Below are 17,399 nucleotides of genomic sequence, written 5' to 3' on the forward strand. Positions count from 1 at the left end.
AACTCAGGGCCATGTTTATGAATACCTAAATGCCTGTTCAAAAAAACAAGATGCAACTCTTCTCGTTTCAGGCACATGGTGGCGACCGTGTTTTACGTAAAATGATCATTTGTTTAAGTGCATATTTTGTTGAAGGTAAACATCACTTTTGGCGCTATTGAAATTATGCACGTCTGTTTAGGTATGCGATTAAATTTTCAAAGAATCATTGATTTACATGAAACCAGCATTATCAGACAGGTATATATTTGAAAGACGATTCCGATGGTGTACGTACTATATCGTTTTCTTGAGAATTTGATGTTAATACAATACAATGTTGATTATTCGTCATCCGTCATAATTTTAAAACTATAATGACAATTAGGTAGACAATGTCAACAGAAAATACCATGAAAGTCTTCTTTTAGTAAAGTAACCTAATGTATAAATGTAAATGTAATGTGAAAATAATACAATACAGCAGTAAGGCAACAATAATGACTATTATTGCCCAACATAATTTTTGTAATAGTTGTTTTGGGAAAGGTTTTTTTCCTTGAATGTATGTATACCAAAAAGTTTGTCTTAGTTTTATTTTTAATAAAAACAAACTTAAATGTCACCGTAAAAAATGCATATCCAATTAAGTGGAAAATTCGCTCATTTTTATGTTCAACAAGAGGTCGGTATCGGCTGAATGTAACTTGTAATCTATAGTTAAGTTGAAAATAACGTAATCAGTCAACTAACTCATTTACTCAAGTAATCAGTAAAGTTACCTTTTCAAGCTAATTGTGGCACCACGTCTTTTTTGATAAGTCTTGTTTTCCTTGAGAGGTATCAGCCGTGATTATGAATCACTCACCAAGAATGCAAATTGCTTTGCAAGCAACTTTTCGGGATTAGAATGACATAAGTGACTACAAATAGTGACGGCTACTGGTGTTTGATGCCGATGGCTCTGCAGACTAAAACAAAGACCTTGAAAAGAAAACATTCAACTGCAGACTGAGCGTGCTGATTCATATTCTGTACTTGTCTTTCCCTCCGCCAGAAGATCAAGAGAAGGAAACATTGCCCTTCTGGAGGGAAAGCAGTGTCCGTTGACTTGATGTCTTGAGGTAAAATAAACATGAGAGTGAATGAACTGATGAAAATGACAGTTTGCCCGAGGATTTTTTTAAGCACAGGCATTAATGTCTCATTTTTGCAATTCGCTGTGTCCATACTCTATGCTGATCACCAAGATTATTTTTGTTAAAGAAAAAAAATTGGAAATAAATTATTACCATTTCATACAAGTTGTCATGTTAGGAACAGTCTAATGTTGACTGAATTCATATCCCAAATGTTGGACTGGCGGTTTAAAATTGGAGTTATCAAATTACACCAACTGTAGTCATTTCTATACCAATGTAACATGGAAAACATGCTACAGATCAGCAAACATTTAGCAGAATGTATGTATCTGAAGTTCCATGACAGGATGGCACAAAGCCTAAATGCAATCCACCCCCAATTCAGGCAGCACTTGTGCCCCAGCTTTAGCCCTCCCTTCCCCACCTTACTCCCCGATGCCCAAGCAAGCCTGTCTCATTAAATCCCTGGAAGAGCACTCACTCTTGACGTCCCCTCTGGGTGTGCCAAACTGGGCACTGGGACATTAAAACAAGTGCATCTGTATCAGGGCGTTTTCCATTTGGTGAAGGTGAACAGGAGGGCATACGGAGTCTTTGTATTTCCGAGCTGACGTGCAGCATGTTCACCAACATGCCTCACTTACCCCACTACACTGGAAATATTCAGAGCAGATGACATAAACTGCTTAGTACAGTACGCAACACATTTGACACACATGCATTCACCGCTTCACATGTTTGCATGAATGCCCCGTGCTGCAAATAGTGCACAGGCGGACCTGAACTAATGTTGAGAGAAAGAATAATAACAATTAAGGCTATCACAGCCAGCAGAAGCCATCTGGTTAATAATCATCAAAGCATCTGGGTTCATGGTTAATGATGACTTGGATTGTCACAGTGCGTCTCACTTTTCATGTTAGATGAAGGAATGATTTGAAGCAGACTTTGGGTGCCTTTTTTGGACAAAGAAATCCCAAATGTAAGCTGACATATGTAGCCTACTGTAGACAGGTGAACCTAGCATGAGGATAGACATCTTAGTGGCTCTGAGACCTGAACCACATAATGACACTCCGGAGATTGTCTCTTTCCACCCAGCTGAGCCCGATATATACAACCCCCTACCTACCCCCACACCGCCCCATTTCCAAACGCAGATAGGAGTTATGATGGTGTCAGTGCAGCTGTGGCACTGCTCGCTATTTTGTATGTGCGCCGGCTGGCAAGGGATGTGAGGGAATGTGATCTATATGTCAGTGCAGATAGCTAATCAGTAAGCAGGCAGCATAGTGTTGCAAACCCCCATCAGAGCCCCAGCACTTGCTTTCTCTGCCGCTGTATCTCTCTTAAAAGAGACAGCATCATCGGAATGTGTTTATTTGTCCGCAATGCCACGTCTGATAGATGATAATGAGATACGCAGCGCAGCGTCCATTTTACTCTCCGAGGGTTTTTGGTGAAAACAAAATTCGGACAAATTCATCGCTCTTCCGGGTCCCTGATCCACAACTGGCTCTGCTGCAGGTTTTGGTCCATCCTGGAAAAGCTAAATGTCAAGACTGCACAGATCACTTGTTCTGGACAGTTCATTATTTTGTATCAAACTCCCAAACCTGTGTCGTGGTTGGCCTGCACAAACCTTCTGTCATGCATGGCTTGAAATTCTGAAATTGTTTTCCCGACATGGTGGAAATTGTTTCTATTAGCAGTGTGCTCATTACATTTTCATTTCTTTCATGCAAATGCAAGTAAAAAAAAAATATGGTTCAAAACGTTGAATTCCTCATTCCTGTTCCAAATAGTAACAAGCCTCCATTAGAGCACAAAATGATAGTATTGATGTGGAGGTGGTCTAATAAACATGTTGAGCACACGTGTGCGTATGTATCATGAGAGAGTAGCAGGCCAGACAGAAAGCGAGGAATCAATGTTTGCGCAGACGAGATGACATTTATCAGAGCGCGTGTCACTGTATATCCTCGCAAGTGATATCCCCCCGTCGTCGCACTAATGGATAAGAAGGCCACGATCGAGTCACCTCACTGCCCTCCGTATCCTGAGCGTGATAGCTGAGGAATGCCAAACGTTCAGTCACTGTAGACTGTAGTGGAGGTCCTGATAAGATTTCGTGCAAATCAAAGGAAGACAAAGCAAATGCAATAAAAGGAGGTGGGGCAGATCATTGGTTGGGTCAGGAAATAACGCAAGCATGAAAAGGATGCAGATCAGAGTTCTTTGGGTTAAGTGTATCTTGTGGCATTGCTAACTAATAAGACTTCATGTGTACAAATACATAAACAACAAAGACACGTTCAGATATTGCACTGCAGCCGTATTCTTGATCGACATAGACACTTACTAAAGCTAACAGTGGTAGCCGCGAATGAAAGGACATGTTTATTATTAATTTTTTTCATCCCAGTGAGGAATTCATATTTATTTATTTATTTGAATAGGGGCAATGCACACAAATTAACATCGGTATAAAAACAAATGTAAACATTACGGATTATAGCTACAGTGCTAGTTTTCATCCGATGCTTTCGTGCATTTTCCTCACCTGAAATGTTACGTTGAACTTCTGTAGACAGGACATCGTGTACAGTAAGCCAGTGTGTGTATTACCTTTACTGGAGGTAATTCCAGTGCGCAATGTCACAAGACAAAAAAAATCCAAAGTGACAGGTTTTCATAGTGAATCATACATAAAAACTGATGCATAGTATACATGTGGCATTGGTCATGCATGTGTGTGTATTGGGGGAAGGGTGGATCCCCACGGCTATGCTCATCATGCTTCAGTGGCATCACTTTTACAGGCTCGTTCCGACACCGTGTCTTCATCTGATTGTAGGCCACACGGCCCCTAAGGGACAGAAAAGTTGCCAGCACACAGTGATCAGCGCTATGAACGCAAACCTGGCTCGAACTTAATTGAAACTGGTTTGATTTTAAATTGAAGAGTCGGAAGTTTAGAGGAATGAGGAAGGATGAATCGGCTGCAGTCCTCTTCAGAAGTATTGAAACGGCAAGGTTAAGATTTTGTTTTTATTGTGTATTGAAAACATTTGGGTTTCAGATCAACAGATAAATATAAGACACAAGTTCAGAATTCTAGCTTTTAATTTGTGCTATTAACATCTTGATAAATTAAATGACTCAGCACAGAGCAACTTTTGTTTCAAATCATCCAGATTTCAAGTGAGCAAATGTTTTGGAACCAACATTATTGAATTAACCTAAAGTGAATAACACTGAATATTTCGTGACATCACCCTTATTTGCAATAATTGCATCAAGCCTGTGACCCATTGACTTCACCAGACTGTTGCACCCTTCATTTGAAATGCCGTTCCGGCTTCATTGTGTTAACAGTGTGTATTGGATCATGCTGTTCCAATACTTTTGGAGGGGACATAAAATGTTATAACCTTGACCAAAAACAGAAGGCCATATTTTGACTTGCTTGAGACAAAATAGACACAATGCTATTATCCGGTGCCTTCAATTAGATTAGACAAATATCTTTGGTCTAATTTGATAAGGCTTCTAAAAAATGTGGTTCAAGAATAAAATAAGGCTGATGTTAAAAAACGAGCAGGAAATGTGCTTTTACAGTATAACACGTTGAGCCCAAATGGGATTTTTTAATATTTTTATTTAAATAAAGATTTGAAGATGAAAAATAGAGTATGGCAATAACAAATACAGAATTGATTCAATAATTTAAGACATTGTCAACTTCACTGAAACATTCTTTCAAACAGGCAAGGGGAGATATGTAGAGGGGGGGAAAAGAGCAAGGGAATAAACAGATATTTAGGTTTAGGAAACTGGATGCTCTAGAAACGGCTGTGGAATAAAACAATATCATTTGAGCTGAAGGTGCATTTGAGAAGTTGTTCCATTTGTCTTCTCTCGCGCGCTACCGATTGATGTCTTTCAAATTGTGTTCTTTAATAGGAGACCACGCCACCTTTGCCATGGCTTGGTCTAATGCTACAAATGAAAGGTGATGCGCCCTCTCGCAGAATCATCCCTCTATCTCTGCGCAAGGCAGGAACCCTGCACACTGTTGCTAGGCAACATGTTAAATTCCAGTGTTCTCCATTACCAGACAACTCCGGTCTTCTTGGTGCAGCCCTACAAATCATCCAGTCCTCCATTAGCTTAGCTGTCAACAGACGCTAATGCCAGAAGACTCAAGTGAATACAACAACAGCGACAGCTAGTGAAAACACTCAAGAAAGCTAGCCGTAAAGAGAAATACGAGGATATATTTTTGTTCGGAATGCATATTCGGGAACTTGAAAAGGAAAATGGAAAAGAAAAAGGTGGAAAAAGTCTTTCTGCAAACAGGACCAGCCCATTTGAGTGATTCTGCTTCCACCCCCTCCTTGGAAATCAGCATCTGCTCAGGACGTTTGTGTTAATGCTAAAAAGGCAACACACGCAAAAAAATGTTGCATTACCAGCTACAGGGCAAGTTTGTTCGAAGATCATGTGAAAATCAAAAACAATATATGTCAAAAGGAACATTTTATGAATGTTGCTTGGATGTGGATTGCGGGCGTCTGGAGATGACGTGCTCGCGCCCGGCACTAAAATCAAGGCCTATAGTTATCGCTGCCTCGACGCTGGATGGCTCACGTGAGTGCTGAGTCACATCTCATCCCTTGAGTACATCCTCCCACCGCCTTTGCCAATCGACGCTCGTCTTGCTAAAACCGCTAGCCTTGCTGCTACTTTCTCCGCTGTCAGCTTTAATCCGAATGAAAAACAGCAAATGGGTAGCAAGGGAAGCAATCGTTCAAGGACCGCTGTTGAGGGAGCTTTCGCACTCTTGCTCTTTGTGCGCCACGGTGCCACACACATGAGAAGGCATGAATGTAGCAAAATGACAACACTTACATAATATTCAGGGGGAGAGCAGCATTTAACCTTTGGAAGTAACAGTATTGGATACACCTGCACAACATGAGCTCCATAGAGCTGCATTGACCTTTCCAAGATAATGTTGATTGTCTTTGTCGGACTCTGGATCATTCGTTTGGCGTTATATCACGTGTGGTAGGACTAGTGAGACTCTGTGGCACGCCTAAAACTAAATAAAAACAAGGTTGCACCAGTGAATCTCTCTGTGCCAAACGTGTAGTATTTTCGTAAGTAAATTTTAGTCTGTTATGCTTGTATATTTTAATTCATCGAAATTAATTTGTTCCACATTTCAATGCCATTGTTCAATATTCTAAAGGAAATGCTACTTGCTCTTACAAAGGATAAATTTCATTTAAAGAGAAAGTCAACCCCAAAAAATTCTTTACAATAATATGTTGTATGTGACCCCACACGTCTAAAGATGGCATTCTGATTAATATTGCGTTTGTGGAATATGAGTTAAGCAGCAACATTTAACTTTTTTGTATCCCTCTCGGGGGGCAGCCATTTTGCCACTTGTTCTCGACTGAAAATGACATCACAGTTGCCAGGTCCCATGTCGCAACCAATCACGGCTCAGCTTCAGAAAACTGGTGAGCCGTGATTGGTTGGCAGAGAGCGAAGCTTGCCAAGATGAATCAACCTCTCTCGTTTTTGCTCCATATTCACTAGATTGTGCAGGTGTACCGAATGTGTTGCTATCGTTGCCTTCCAGACAGATGGATTGTTATGGCGCTGCGATTAGAATTCCAAATAGGTGATAATTAAGGTGATGCAGCAATCACCCTCGCCACTTAGATCTTGCATGACCTCCCTTACAGCAACCTTGCAAGGATTGGGGCTTGTTGATCTGTCTCGGCGGCAAATGGTCAGTGTATATTAGGACAAGTGACAGGGGGATTTGGGGTGGAGTGTCTATTGTATTTAGAAACCCACATCACTGTGATGAACCGTCAGCAGGTCACTTGTCCTCGTGTGCAACCACTGTGTGTTCACATGATGGTGCAGCTCTTTGACTTCTCCTTGTTGAAAGTGGAGGAGATAATCTCCGTCTTACTGGGCAGGTGTAGGAGTCTCTTGGAGAGACGGCGAACTGGGCTGGGCTTGTCGGCCGGTTGGAGTTTGTTCATGCAGGCCAAGGCGGCCGCACGGAAAACGCTGTGGATGCTCTTCTCTGACGTGAAAGCTGAGCACTCCAGGTACGCTTCGGCGCCGAGCTGCTTGGCCCAGGAACAACCCTGCCGTGAAGCGGATACGACTTTGACTGTCGAGCCTCGCTGACTCACAATGGAAGCAAAGACACAAAAAGGAATTTGAACACACCTGCTCGTGGGAGATGGGCGTCTGTTTCTGATTGGACAGCTCCATGCGTGTGCACACATCTGTGCGCAGGTCCGTCTTGCAGCCTATTAGCAGGATCCGAGTACAAGGACAAAAGTCCTGGATCTCCGCTTTCCACTACAAAACAGATTCCGTATGTCTTTTTAAGTGATGATTTGGTGCATGTCCTCATGTCCGACTTTCATATTCACGGTGTGGCAGCAGTTACCTTCTTCAGCGCGCTGTCTACGCTGTCTGGTCTGCTGATGTCAAAGCATAACAGCACTGCATCGGAGTCGCTGTAGCAGAGGGGTCTAACGTTGTTGTAGTACGGGGAACCTTAAAGGGCGGAGGAGGATACAAATTTGGCTGATGTCTACTTTACACATTGTTTTTAATGTTTTACAGTCTGCAAACAGTGTAATGCAACATCGAGGCATATTTGAAGCATTTGTAATGGATTTTTGATTGATTTTCGACTAATCCGTACTTTAGACTGTCCCTACAACATTACAGTAGTGGCTTCCACTGAGCATCACCAAGATGTTCACTGCCTGACCTCAAACAGATTTGGATTCAGAGGTGTTCATGAAAAAGCTACAAATAGCTCTTGGTATGATGTGGTAGCATTTTACACTACAACCACAACAATTCACAGTTTTAAACATACTGTATTTTCTTCTTCATAGAAATTGTGTCAATCATAACAAAATAGTCACAGCCGCCTAGTGTTAAAGCAGGTAGACAATCTGATAGACAAACGGACACCTATCTAGAAGCTATTTTAAGATTCAGGAATGCTCCTGTGCTAAAAACAGTTTGACAGGATGTCCGCTCTCCATTGTCTTGGCTCTGCTTCACACACCAATACTAGGATCTAATTTCTGACACTTTTCCTGGGTTGTGTAAATATGAGGATATATAAATCTATCAGAAACGGATACTACAAGTACAAGTGTTTAGCTAAAACCTAGCCACTGCATCTTAAAGAGGAAGTCCATTCTAAAATGTTCTTTGTAAGAAAATGTTCTGTGCAGTTCAACTGGTCGAAACAGTGTTCTGATTAATGTTTTGTTTGTGGAATATGAATTAAATAGACAAAATCCACCTATTGTTATCCATCTCAGGGGAAGGCCATTTTGCCACTTGCTGTCACAACAATCACGGCTCACTGAAGATGAGCCATGATTGGTTGTGACCTGACAACTGTGATGTAATTTTTAGCGGACAGCAAGTGGCAAAATGGCCGCCCCCTGAGAAAGACAAAAACAAGTCGCTTTTGCTGCTTAACTCATATTCCACAAATGCAATATTAATCATAATGCTCCGTTTAGACTACTAGTGGGGGCACATACAACATTTTACTGTCAAGAATTTTTTCAGGTTGACTTCCCCTTTAAGACAACTCATACACTTATGTCAGTATCTTCAGGTTCACATAACACCAAAGGAATGATGTAAGGCCTGAGAAAGAGGAGGCAGAGAAATCGAAGAGGAGAACAATGTCTTACACCCACTATGACCCAGCTACACTTTAAAGGCAGGGTGCCTGCCTGCCTGCCTGAGCAAACCAAGCACACACACAAGCATTCGTTGGACAAACATGAGCAAATTCACTGAATGGGCCACAGACAAAGTGAATGATCGGCTGTCCATGCCCTATTATAAGACGTAACATAAAATAAATAATGTAACATAATGCATGCAGATTCCTAAATGTGCTATCTCTATTGTAAGATCTATTGAAAGGAAAGTAGTAAACAACATGTGGAACTTTGTTGCCACTGTAAATAACCCAAATATGATGCTGACTGACCAGCAAGTTTTTGCTCAGCGGAGGACATAGACACAAAAGCATTCTTTAGCTGCATAAAACAGAAGGTGCGAGGAGCTCCTGAATTTGTTTTCTCACACCGTCTGTTCTCGTAATAGCATACGACACATGCGTATACCCACTTCCGCCCCCTGCCTGACCCAGGCAACCCTTTCTCCCCAGTAAAATTTTAAAAAAAAAAAGCCTTCCACAAGCCAACTGGCACAGGTCAACCTCCTCCGAGCAGAATGCCGCAGTCGATGCTGTTATGAAAGAAATCCATGGGGGAGTGGAAGGATTTTACCTTATTGATCTTATTTATATAACACTTTTCATTATGTCAGTGTGCCATGCACTGCGTTTTACCTACTTAGGAATTCAATTTTCAACATGGGAAGAGACCACAAATAGAAGCACAATCTAACTTAGTTGATAACTGCCCAAAGCTTTTATAACAGTATAACATTAATTATCAAAATATTGATATGAGAATGTAACATCAAGTACTGCAGGAATGGTCACCTTAAATGCTGGAGGGGGCAAAAACTTCAGCAGTGGTAATTGGGGGTCATATAAGTACGACACACTTCCGAAGCAGATTTATGGATTAATGCTATTTTAAATATGAGCAAAATATATGCATATGTGCAAAATACAGGCTCTGTTGATACATTTTTCAATGCATGTATAAAAGATCCACTATCCTAAGCCAACAACAACAAGTTTGAAGCAAACAACAAAATAACCACATACTGCATTTTTTTCCATCCATCCATCCATCCATCCATCCATCCATCCATCCATCCATCCATCCATCTATCATCCATCCATCCATCCATCCATCCATCCATCCATCCATCCATCCATACACCCATCCATCCATCCATCCATCCATCCATCCATCCATTTCGCTTCAATTTTTGTGGAAAATGTATAATGTTAATTAGCAGCTGTTTTTTTTTTAAACGTTTTATTTTTTTTAATGATTTGGGAGTGTTGGTAGAAAACTACTACTGTATCAGAAACCCCTACTCGACCATGCCAGAATGAATAATCCAGGAACGATTTTAGTGAACACCCTGTGCAAATGGAGCGCTCAAACAAACGTGGCACGCATTGTTTAACAAGCAATAAAAAGGGGACTGACATACAGTAACTAGATGCGTAAGCAGCACTATTGGTATAGCACTAAGTAACTTGGTGCTTTATTTGAAAGCCATACTGGTCTCTGGGCAGACTGTCTCAGTTGGAAGGTAAAACCAATCACTCCAAAATCAGCAATGGGTACACAAAGGATCTCATGAGTGGTTTTAATGCCAGAGGGAGAGCATGTCTAAACATTAATACATTCTTACCTGATGTGTCCCAAAGACTGAGCTCAACACGCTGGCCATCAAGCTCCATAGAGGCTGTGTAGTTCTCAAACACAGTCGGGACGTACGTCTGGAGAGGAGGAGGAGGAGGAGTAGACCTTTATGTAACTCATGTTAAAACGAGAAGCTCTGATTTTTTTTTTTGCATTACTATATGTGGCGTCGTGTCAGTCATGACTAATAATTTGTTCTCGCTTTCACAATACAATATAGTAGATTTACTGCCTGTCATTGGGGTAGCCTGCGTATTTCTAGACCTGTACCTTCAAGATGCATGTGGTAAAATATAAGAAGCACATTGTGATCCTGCACCACCATGGACCAAAATCACAATATGATGTTGCTCTTAGTGAAATGAATTCCTCTGACGATTATAACCATAAATGAGTATTATCAGTGTTTTTTTTTTTTTTAAATCTCATTCGAATTTTCTCTCATTAAATACGACTGAGACACACAGATAAGTATCTTACATTTGCCAATTTGCATCATGAAACTAAGTTTTGACATTGATGCGAATGATGGAGACGTGGAAGGTAAATTTGAGTCCCTGCTCTGGTCATGATTATTGGCAAAAAGGATGACAATGCCGATGGCTCCTGATGTTGCTGATGTTGATGATGGCGTGGTGCAGAAATAAATCTCCTACCTCTGGGTAGCAGTCCTTAGCCAGGACCTGAAGCATGGCCGTTTTACCGCATTGGACATCTCCAACCAGCACCAATTTGCAGCGCGCTACAAAGGGCTGCGGGAGGCGTCTCTCCTTCATGCTGGGTGGGGATCAATGATGGGGGGATTAATCGGCAGCGTCGAACCTGGCAATCTTCTAGATCCACGCGGTAGTGGCTTCGGCGTCTCTTTTCGGGCTGATGCTCGGTGATAAGTCAGCGGACCACTGCGGGATTTTTATATGGTGACGCCAGCCAATGAGCGCGTCGTGTGTGTGCCTGCCTGCGCGAGCGCGAGCGCGAGGAGCGTCGTGCAGGAGAGTTATCGACCCTCCCATTGTTCAGGGTCAGGAATTCCACATTTATCATTCCTCTAGATTTAACAAGGCGTAACTGAACTCTGTACGATCTGTAGATTAAATCAAATTGAGAAGTGTTTAAGACAAAACTGCTGCTTTTAAATGGTGCAAACATTCACCTTCGATGCACTCGTTTTAATTAGAAGCATGTCTGAAATCCTTTTCGCTCCATAAATCGCATATAGTCCCCCCCAAAAGTATTGTAACGGCAAGATCGTTTTTTGTTGTTTTTGTTTTTTTGTATACTGAAGACAGTTGGTTTCCAAATCAAAACATGAATATGAGACAAAAATTCAGAATTCCTGTTTTTGTTTCATGATGTTTACATTTGATGCTATAAACAACCCCAGACCTTTTGTTTGAATCCACTCAGTTTTCGAGTGAGCAAAAATATTGGAATATTAAATTAACTTAAAATAAATCCATCCATCCATAAATAACATTTCATATTTGGTGGTGTGGACAGTATATTCCATACTTGCAATAACTGCATCAAGCCTGCAACCAATTGACTTCACTAGACTGTTAAATTCTTCATTTGAAATGATTTTCCAGGCCTTCACTGAAGCCTCTTTCAGTTCTTGTTAGTTTCTGAAGGTTTCTCGCTTCAGGAGGTAAACTGCAGTGATTGACTTGGCCAGTCTAAGCTCTTCCACCCCCGCACCCCCCACCCCACTGATAAAGTCCTTTGTTGTGTTGGCCGTGTGTTTTGTCTTATTGCATGATGAAGCTTCCTCTAAATAGTTTGGTTGCGTTTTTCTTTCAATTACCTTGAAAATGGTTTTGTAGGCTTCAGAATTCATTCTACTGCGCCCATCATGAGTTACATCATCAATTAAAAACCCCCCCAATACATTTGGTTCTCTGGCCTGGGTTGTTTAACACATCTATAGATGTAAATACCATGAAAAAAAGTCATCTACATGAAGTCTGATGTGCTTTTTGTGATACAATTTCCCTTCCAACAGTCGTGTTTTCGTGGAAAGATCAATCATTTCTGATTGATTTTAACTGAAGTAACATAAGTGGGGGTGTATAGTGCAATGTTTCAGTGTCATTTTTTTTAAACATGTATAATTGTTATGTATAAGTTCCAAATGCTTTTATTAATATGTCTTACAAGGAACAGGCACCAAATTGCCCCTAGGTGTGAGTGTGAGTGCAGATGGTTGTTCGTCTCTGTGTGCCCTGCGATTGGCTGGCAACCAGTTCAGGGTGTCCCCCGCCTACTGCCCGATGACTGCTGGGATAGGCTCCAGCACGCCCGCGACCCCCGTGGGGACAAGCAGTATAGAAAATGGATGGATCGATGGACTTGGGATTTGTACTGCCTCATATATGTTTTATGCCATGTGCAATTATGTTGGATGTTTCCCAATTGTCAATTGGGTGACCTGATGCCATGTGTTCATAGAATAAGTAGAATGTGACTGCTGTTCAAATGGGGCAAATGTGGCCCAGTGCTGCCTTGCCAATCGCAAATAGATGACAGATGGCTCTGTTACTCTGAAGTACACAGTAACAGTGAATATTCAAGTGTCAACCATTTTGAGAGGAAGTAGAGCATGATGACTCAAGCACAACATAATGATGACTGTTCAGCTGTCACAGAAGCCAGTGGCTTTCTGATTTTTCCTGTTTGGTGTGTGTGCGGGGGCAAAACCCCCATTTTTCATGGTAAATGTATATCGGAGGTTCATGTCTTCTGTTCTCTCTTTGTTTCAACATTTAACGAGTTCAAGCACACACAGAAAGGTAATGTTTCATCTCTGTCCACTTCTGGACCCTGCATCATGGGTTGACGATACCCATGATGTTTTCAAAACTGGGTGAGCAGTCTTCTGTTTATCCTTGCTCTTTTATTGTTTATTAACATATTTTTTTCTTTTGAATACTTTTATGTTCAATTTGAATTCATGTGCTCTTTATTATGTTTGAGCCTATTAGTACATTAACTCTATTAAATTGTAAAAGTGCATTTCCACTCAAAAGATTTTTCAATTGATTGTACTCTCCTGCCCTCTATGGGTGGACAACGTTAATCTTTCAACACGCGAAACGGCCTGGTATTTAAATACAATGGACTTATACAACCTGGGTGTTTCTCGTTACACACGTAAAAATATACATTAAATTATTTTATTTCAGGGTAAAATACGTACTATACAGCGATCTTTGTCTTAACATTTTATTCATATTTCAAAGCGCAATTTACAATTTAGCTGCGTGCTTACGCCAATGCGACACTAGAAGAGGCAAAGTCTCAGCTGTTACCATCTTTGTGAGCGGTAAAATGAAAATAAAAAGCAACTGGGTGCCGGCACATAGTGGTGTGTACATTGCCATACAATTACAGTCAGGAAGTGGGAACAACCTCTTCGACAGTACATTTTTCTTTCTTGTTCTTTTTAATATGACGTATTGAAAGTAAACGTTTGTATTGTTGAAGAAAAAATCTCGTAAAAATCAATTGAGAAAGTAGCAAATTAGGATATGCTTTTGCTATGGAAGTCGCCCCTACCAACATGGCCGAACTGCAGACTACAGTGCGCGAGGGTCGCTTTCTGTGACTACAAATCCTACAAAGCAAATCTACTTCTACCCACAGTGCATATCGGTACCTCGTTTACATAATAAAAGTCAGCTCAAAGTAGAGGACTGGCAGTTAATTAGGTATTTTTATTAGCATTTTAATGAGGTATTTTTTGGGTGCAGTTAGATCATATCTTATAATTACATTCCGTGAGCATGTACGTGTTACGGGCTTGCTTGACAACTTCCGCTTACGTCGTTACTCTGCTCTTTTCTCATTGGCTCTGTGCTTTTTCCGAAGCATTTTCCCGCGCTCTATTCGAGGCAAAGCAGTACACCGATTAGTTGGGTTTGTGATGAAACTTGTCAATTCCATGTTGTAATCGCTGTCCCGAATATAGCGCGAAATGTCGCCAGTGTCATCTTCGTTATTGGATTATGATCCAGCGAGTCTACCGGATTTACTACCGCTTTACTACCGACGACTGTTTCCTTTCTCACAGTACTACCGCTGGCTCAACTATGGCGGAGGTGAGCGCCCCTGTAGCTTTTGTTGTTGAACATGCCTACGTTATGTCTTACTGTTTTTTCATTTGCAACATTAGTGCAGAAAAACTATTTCCAGAACCGAGAGTTCTCCTTCACCCTCAAAGACGACATCTACGTCCGCTACCAGTCTTTTACCACACAGAACGAACTGGAAAAAGAAATACAGAAGATGAACCCTTACAAAATCGATATTGGGGCAGTCTACAGCCACCGAGTATGACAGCACAATTCTGCAGGGCAGTGTTTCACATCATGTTAATAATTTTCTGTTGGTTTGGCTAACAGCCCAGTCAACATAACACGGTGAAGTCTGGAACCTTCCAGGCTCTGGAGAAGGAGCTGGTGTTTGATATAGACATGACCGACTATGATGATGTCAGAAGCTGTTGCAGGTCCTGCATACATCCATGTTCAGTATTTTACCCCGATTGGTTAGGGATTGACACATATTGACCCTCTGTTTGATCACAAACTTTAATTACAGTGCTGCGGACATTTGTTCCAAGTGCTGGACTCTGATGACCATCGCAATACGAATCCTAGACAGAGCGCTTCGAGGTATGTCACGGATTGTTAAGGTTCTGCGATATCTAAAAGAGTATTGACTTTGATGCAATTTGTTTTGTGTGCAATATTTTAGATGACTTTGGTTTCCAGCACCTCCTGTGGGTTTATTCTGGCAGAAGAGGTGTTCATTGTTGGGTGTGTGATGAAGCTGCCAGGACCCTTTCGACATCAGCTCGATCCGCAGTGGCAGAATACCTCAGTTTGGTCAAGGTAAATGATTCTTAACAGGAGTAAAGTACGTCTAGTTAGGTTGCAACGGCGTAATATAACGCATCATGTTTTTCTAACATTTTAGTAGTAACTTGACCAACACCTCTCCTAAATATCGTGGTTGGTTATTTCACAGGGTGGTGAGGAGACTGTGAAGAAAGTGTTGCTGACAGAGCCAATTCATCCCTTTATAAGGCATGAGCAAGTTGTTTTGATATTTTCCCTTCACCTAAAGTCACCACTTTTTCATCTGAGTTTCTATTTGTACTTTGAACAGAGAATCACTGTCAATTTTGGAGAGATACTTTCCCATGTATGCCCTGCAGCAACAGGACATACTGGGCCGCAAGGAGTCTGTAGAGCAAGTGCTGGCTCTTGTGCCTGACGATATCCTTCTCCTCGCATGTGTCCATCCTCTCTATATATTTCATAGCTGAGTGTGAAAATGACAGACCCTTAACATAGGTCTACATGTTCGAAAAGAGTTACAACAAAACTTCAAGAACGAGAGAAACCCTGAGAACAGGTGGGAACTCATCGTGGAACAAGCCAGCAGGAAACAGGTTGGTGATTCTACTTGTACTTATCTTGATGGGATTAATAACATGCTTTTTTATTCTGTCAAGATGACTGCCAAGAAGGGCCAACACTTTGAGAAAGAAATCATGCTGCAGTATTGTTACCCACGACTCGATGTGAATGTTAGTAAAGGTGTGAACCATTTGCTAAAGAGCCCTTTCAGCGTCCACCCCAAAACAGGTAAACGTGAGGAAATTTCCTCTCATGGTGATGAGTTGCCTCAATGTGACTAAATCACTCTCTCTCTCTCTCGTTTTCTTTATTTATATTTTTAAAAACCATGATCAGGGCGCATCTCGGTTCCCATGGACCTCACAGAACTGGATACGTTTGATCCCTTGAGTGTACCCACAATCAGGCAAGCAACAATTTTATATATCATGTTGTGTGTTCACTATTGATACAGTATTTTTATACCGGTAGTTTACATTTTTAAATGTCGTTTTAGTTTGATCTGCAACGAGTTGGATCGGGTCAAGGTGGGTGAGGTGGAAGACGAGAATGTAGAGGTCAAGGAAAATGAGGAAGAAACTGCAGAGAAACGGAAAATCAGAGGTGACAAAAGTCCTTCTTTTGTCGTTCTTTTTTAGATCATTTAATGTTTTTGTGGGGAAAGTGAAGAAATGTGAAAGTCACCACACCTTGCACGTTGCTTACCCTGCAAACTGATACCAGTTACTCATTTCTCCAATCAAGTTAACTTGGAATTAGAATTTTGATGTTAATAAGTAGTTTGATTCAATATAACAGAATGTGCAGAAATAATTATCGGGGATTAGATGATTAATTGATCATTTATAAAACATTTCTCTGTTGATTAATCTGTTATTTTCTTATATTTCAAAGTTACAAAGCATGTTTTCTTGTCAAAGGTTGCTCTTGAATTATGTAGAAAAACCAATTTTCCATATTAGTGTTTTTGGCATGTCATAGTAATCTAAAAGTAACACCAAATGACGGCTCACTCCACTCGGATCTTTTCACAGGTTACAAAAGAACCAGTCTGGTTAAATACATCAAGTATTTTGATAAATTTTTGGATGGCCTTGCTCAGTCAAGGAAAGGAGAACTTCTCAGAAAGAGTGGTATGTATTGTCTGACAAAATCAAGAATTCCTGAAGTAACTGTATTCAATTCATGAATTTGCTATTTTCCTTTTTAGATCTTCAAAAGGATTTTTGAGCTGACAATTCAAACATCTTCATTTGGAGCGACTTCGTTGCCATTTCCCTGATCAACAATGACATCATTACTCTGATCCGATATCTTTAACTTTGTACAGCTAGCAACACATTCATAATTAAACCTTAAAAATAATTTTGTTGTGACTATATTATGTTGCTTGAGTTCTACTTTGTGAAAATGAG

The 17,399-nt window shown here is 40.9% G+C and overlaps 2 protein-coding genes and 1 long non-coding RNA gene across 3 annotated transcripts; 2 read left to right on the plus strand and 1 right to left on the minus strand.

Moving 5' to 3' along the window:
• The first annotated feature begins 58 nt into the window (after positions 1-58).
• On the plus strand, positions 59-8,600 carry LOC148402194 (uncharacterized). The gene is made up of 4 exons (XR_015857298.1): positions 59-240; positions 1,037-1,103; positions 5,088-5,136; positions 5,242-8,600. It is a non-coding gene; the product is annotated as an uncharacterized LOC148402194 (long non-coding RNA).
• Positions 4,763-11,504, minus strand: LOC148402195 (rho-related GTP-binding protein Rho6-like). The gene is made up of 5 exons (XM_088369914.1): positions 11,218-11,504; positions 10,551-10,638; positions 7,612-7,721; positions 7,386-7,520; positions 4,763-7,300 (listed from the first exon to the last, which is right to left on the minus strand). The coding sequence occupies exons 1-5, from the start codon at positions 11,335-11,337 to the stop codon at positions 7,055-7,057; spliced, it is 699 nt and encodes a 232-aa protein (XP_088226040.1). The 5' UTR covers positions 11,338-11,504; the 3' UTR covers positions 4,763-7,054.
• A 2,892-nt stretch (positions 11,505-14,396) lies between these two features.
• On the plus strand, positions 14,397-17,349 carry prim1 (DNA primase subunit 1). The gene is made up of 13 exons (XM_088369913.1): positions 14,397-14,658; positions 14,733-14,890; positions 14,962-15,068; positions 15,161-15,234; positions 15,317-15,453; positions 15,590-15,648; positions 15,731-15,840; positions 15,925-16,016; positions 16,080-16,212; positions 16,321-16,390; positions 16,481-16,587; positions 17,019-17,117; positions 17,195-17,349. Exons 1-13 carry the CDS (start codon positions 14,535-14,537, stop codon positions 17,212-17,214), a joined length of 1,290 nt encoding a protein of 429 aa, XP_088226039.1. The 5' UTR covers positions 14,397-14,534; the 3' UTR covers positions 17,215-17,349.
• Positions 17,350-17,399: the final 50 nt, after the last annotated feature.

This window comes from Syngnathus floridae, chromosome 2 (assembly GCF_059516105.1).
Source record: "Syngnathus floridae isolate MCC-2025c chromosome 2, RoL_Sflo_1.0, whole genome shotgun sequence".
Classification (NCBI taxonomy): Eukaryota; Metazoa; Chordata; class Actinopteri; order Syngnathiformes; family Syngnathidae; genus Syngnathus; species Syngnathus floridae.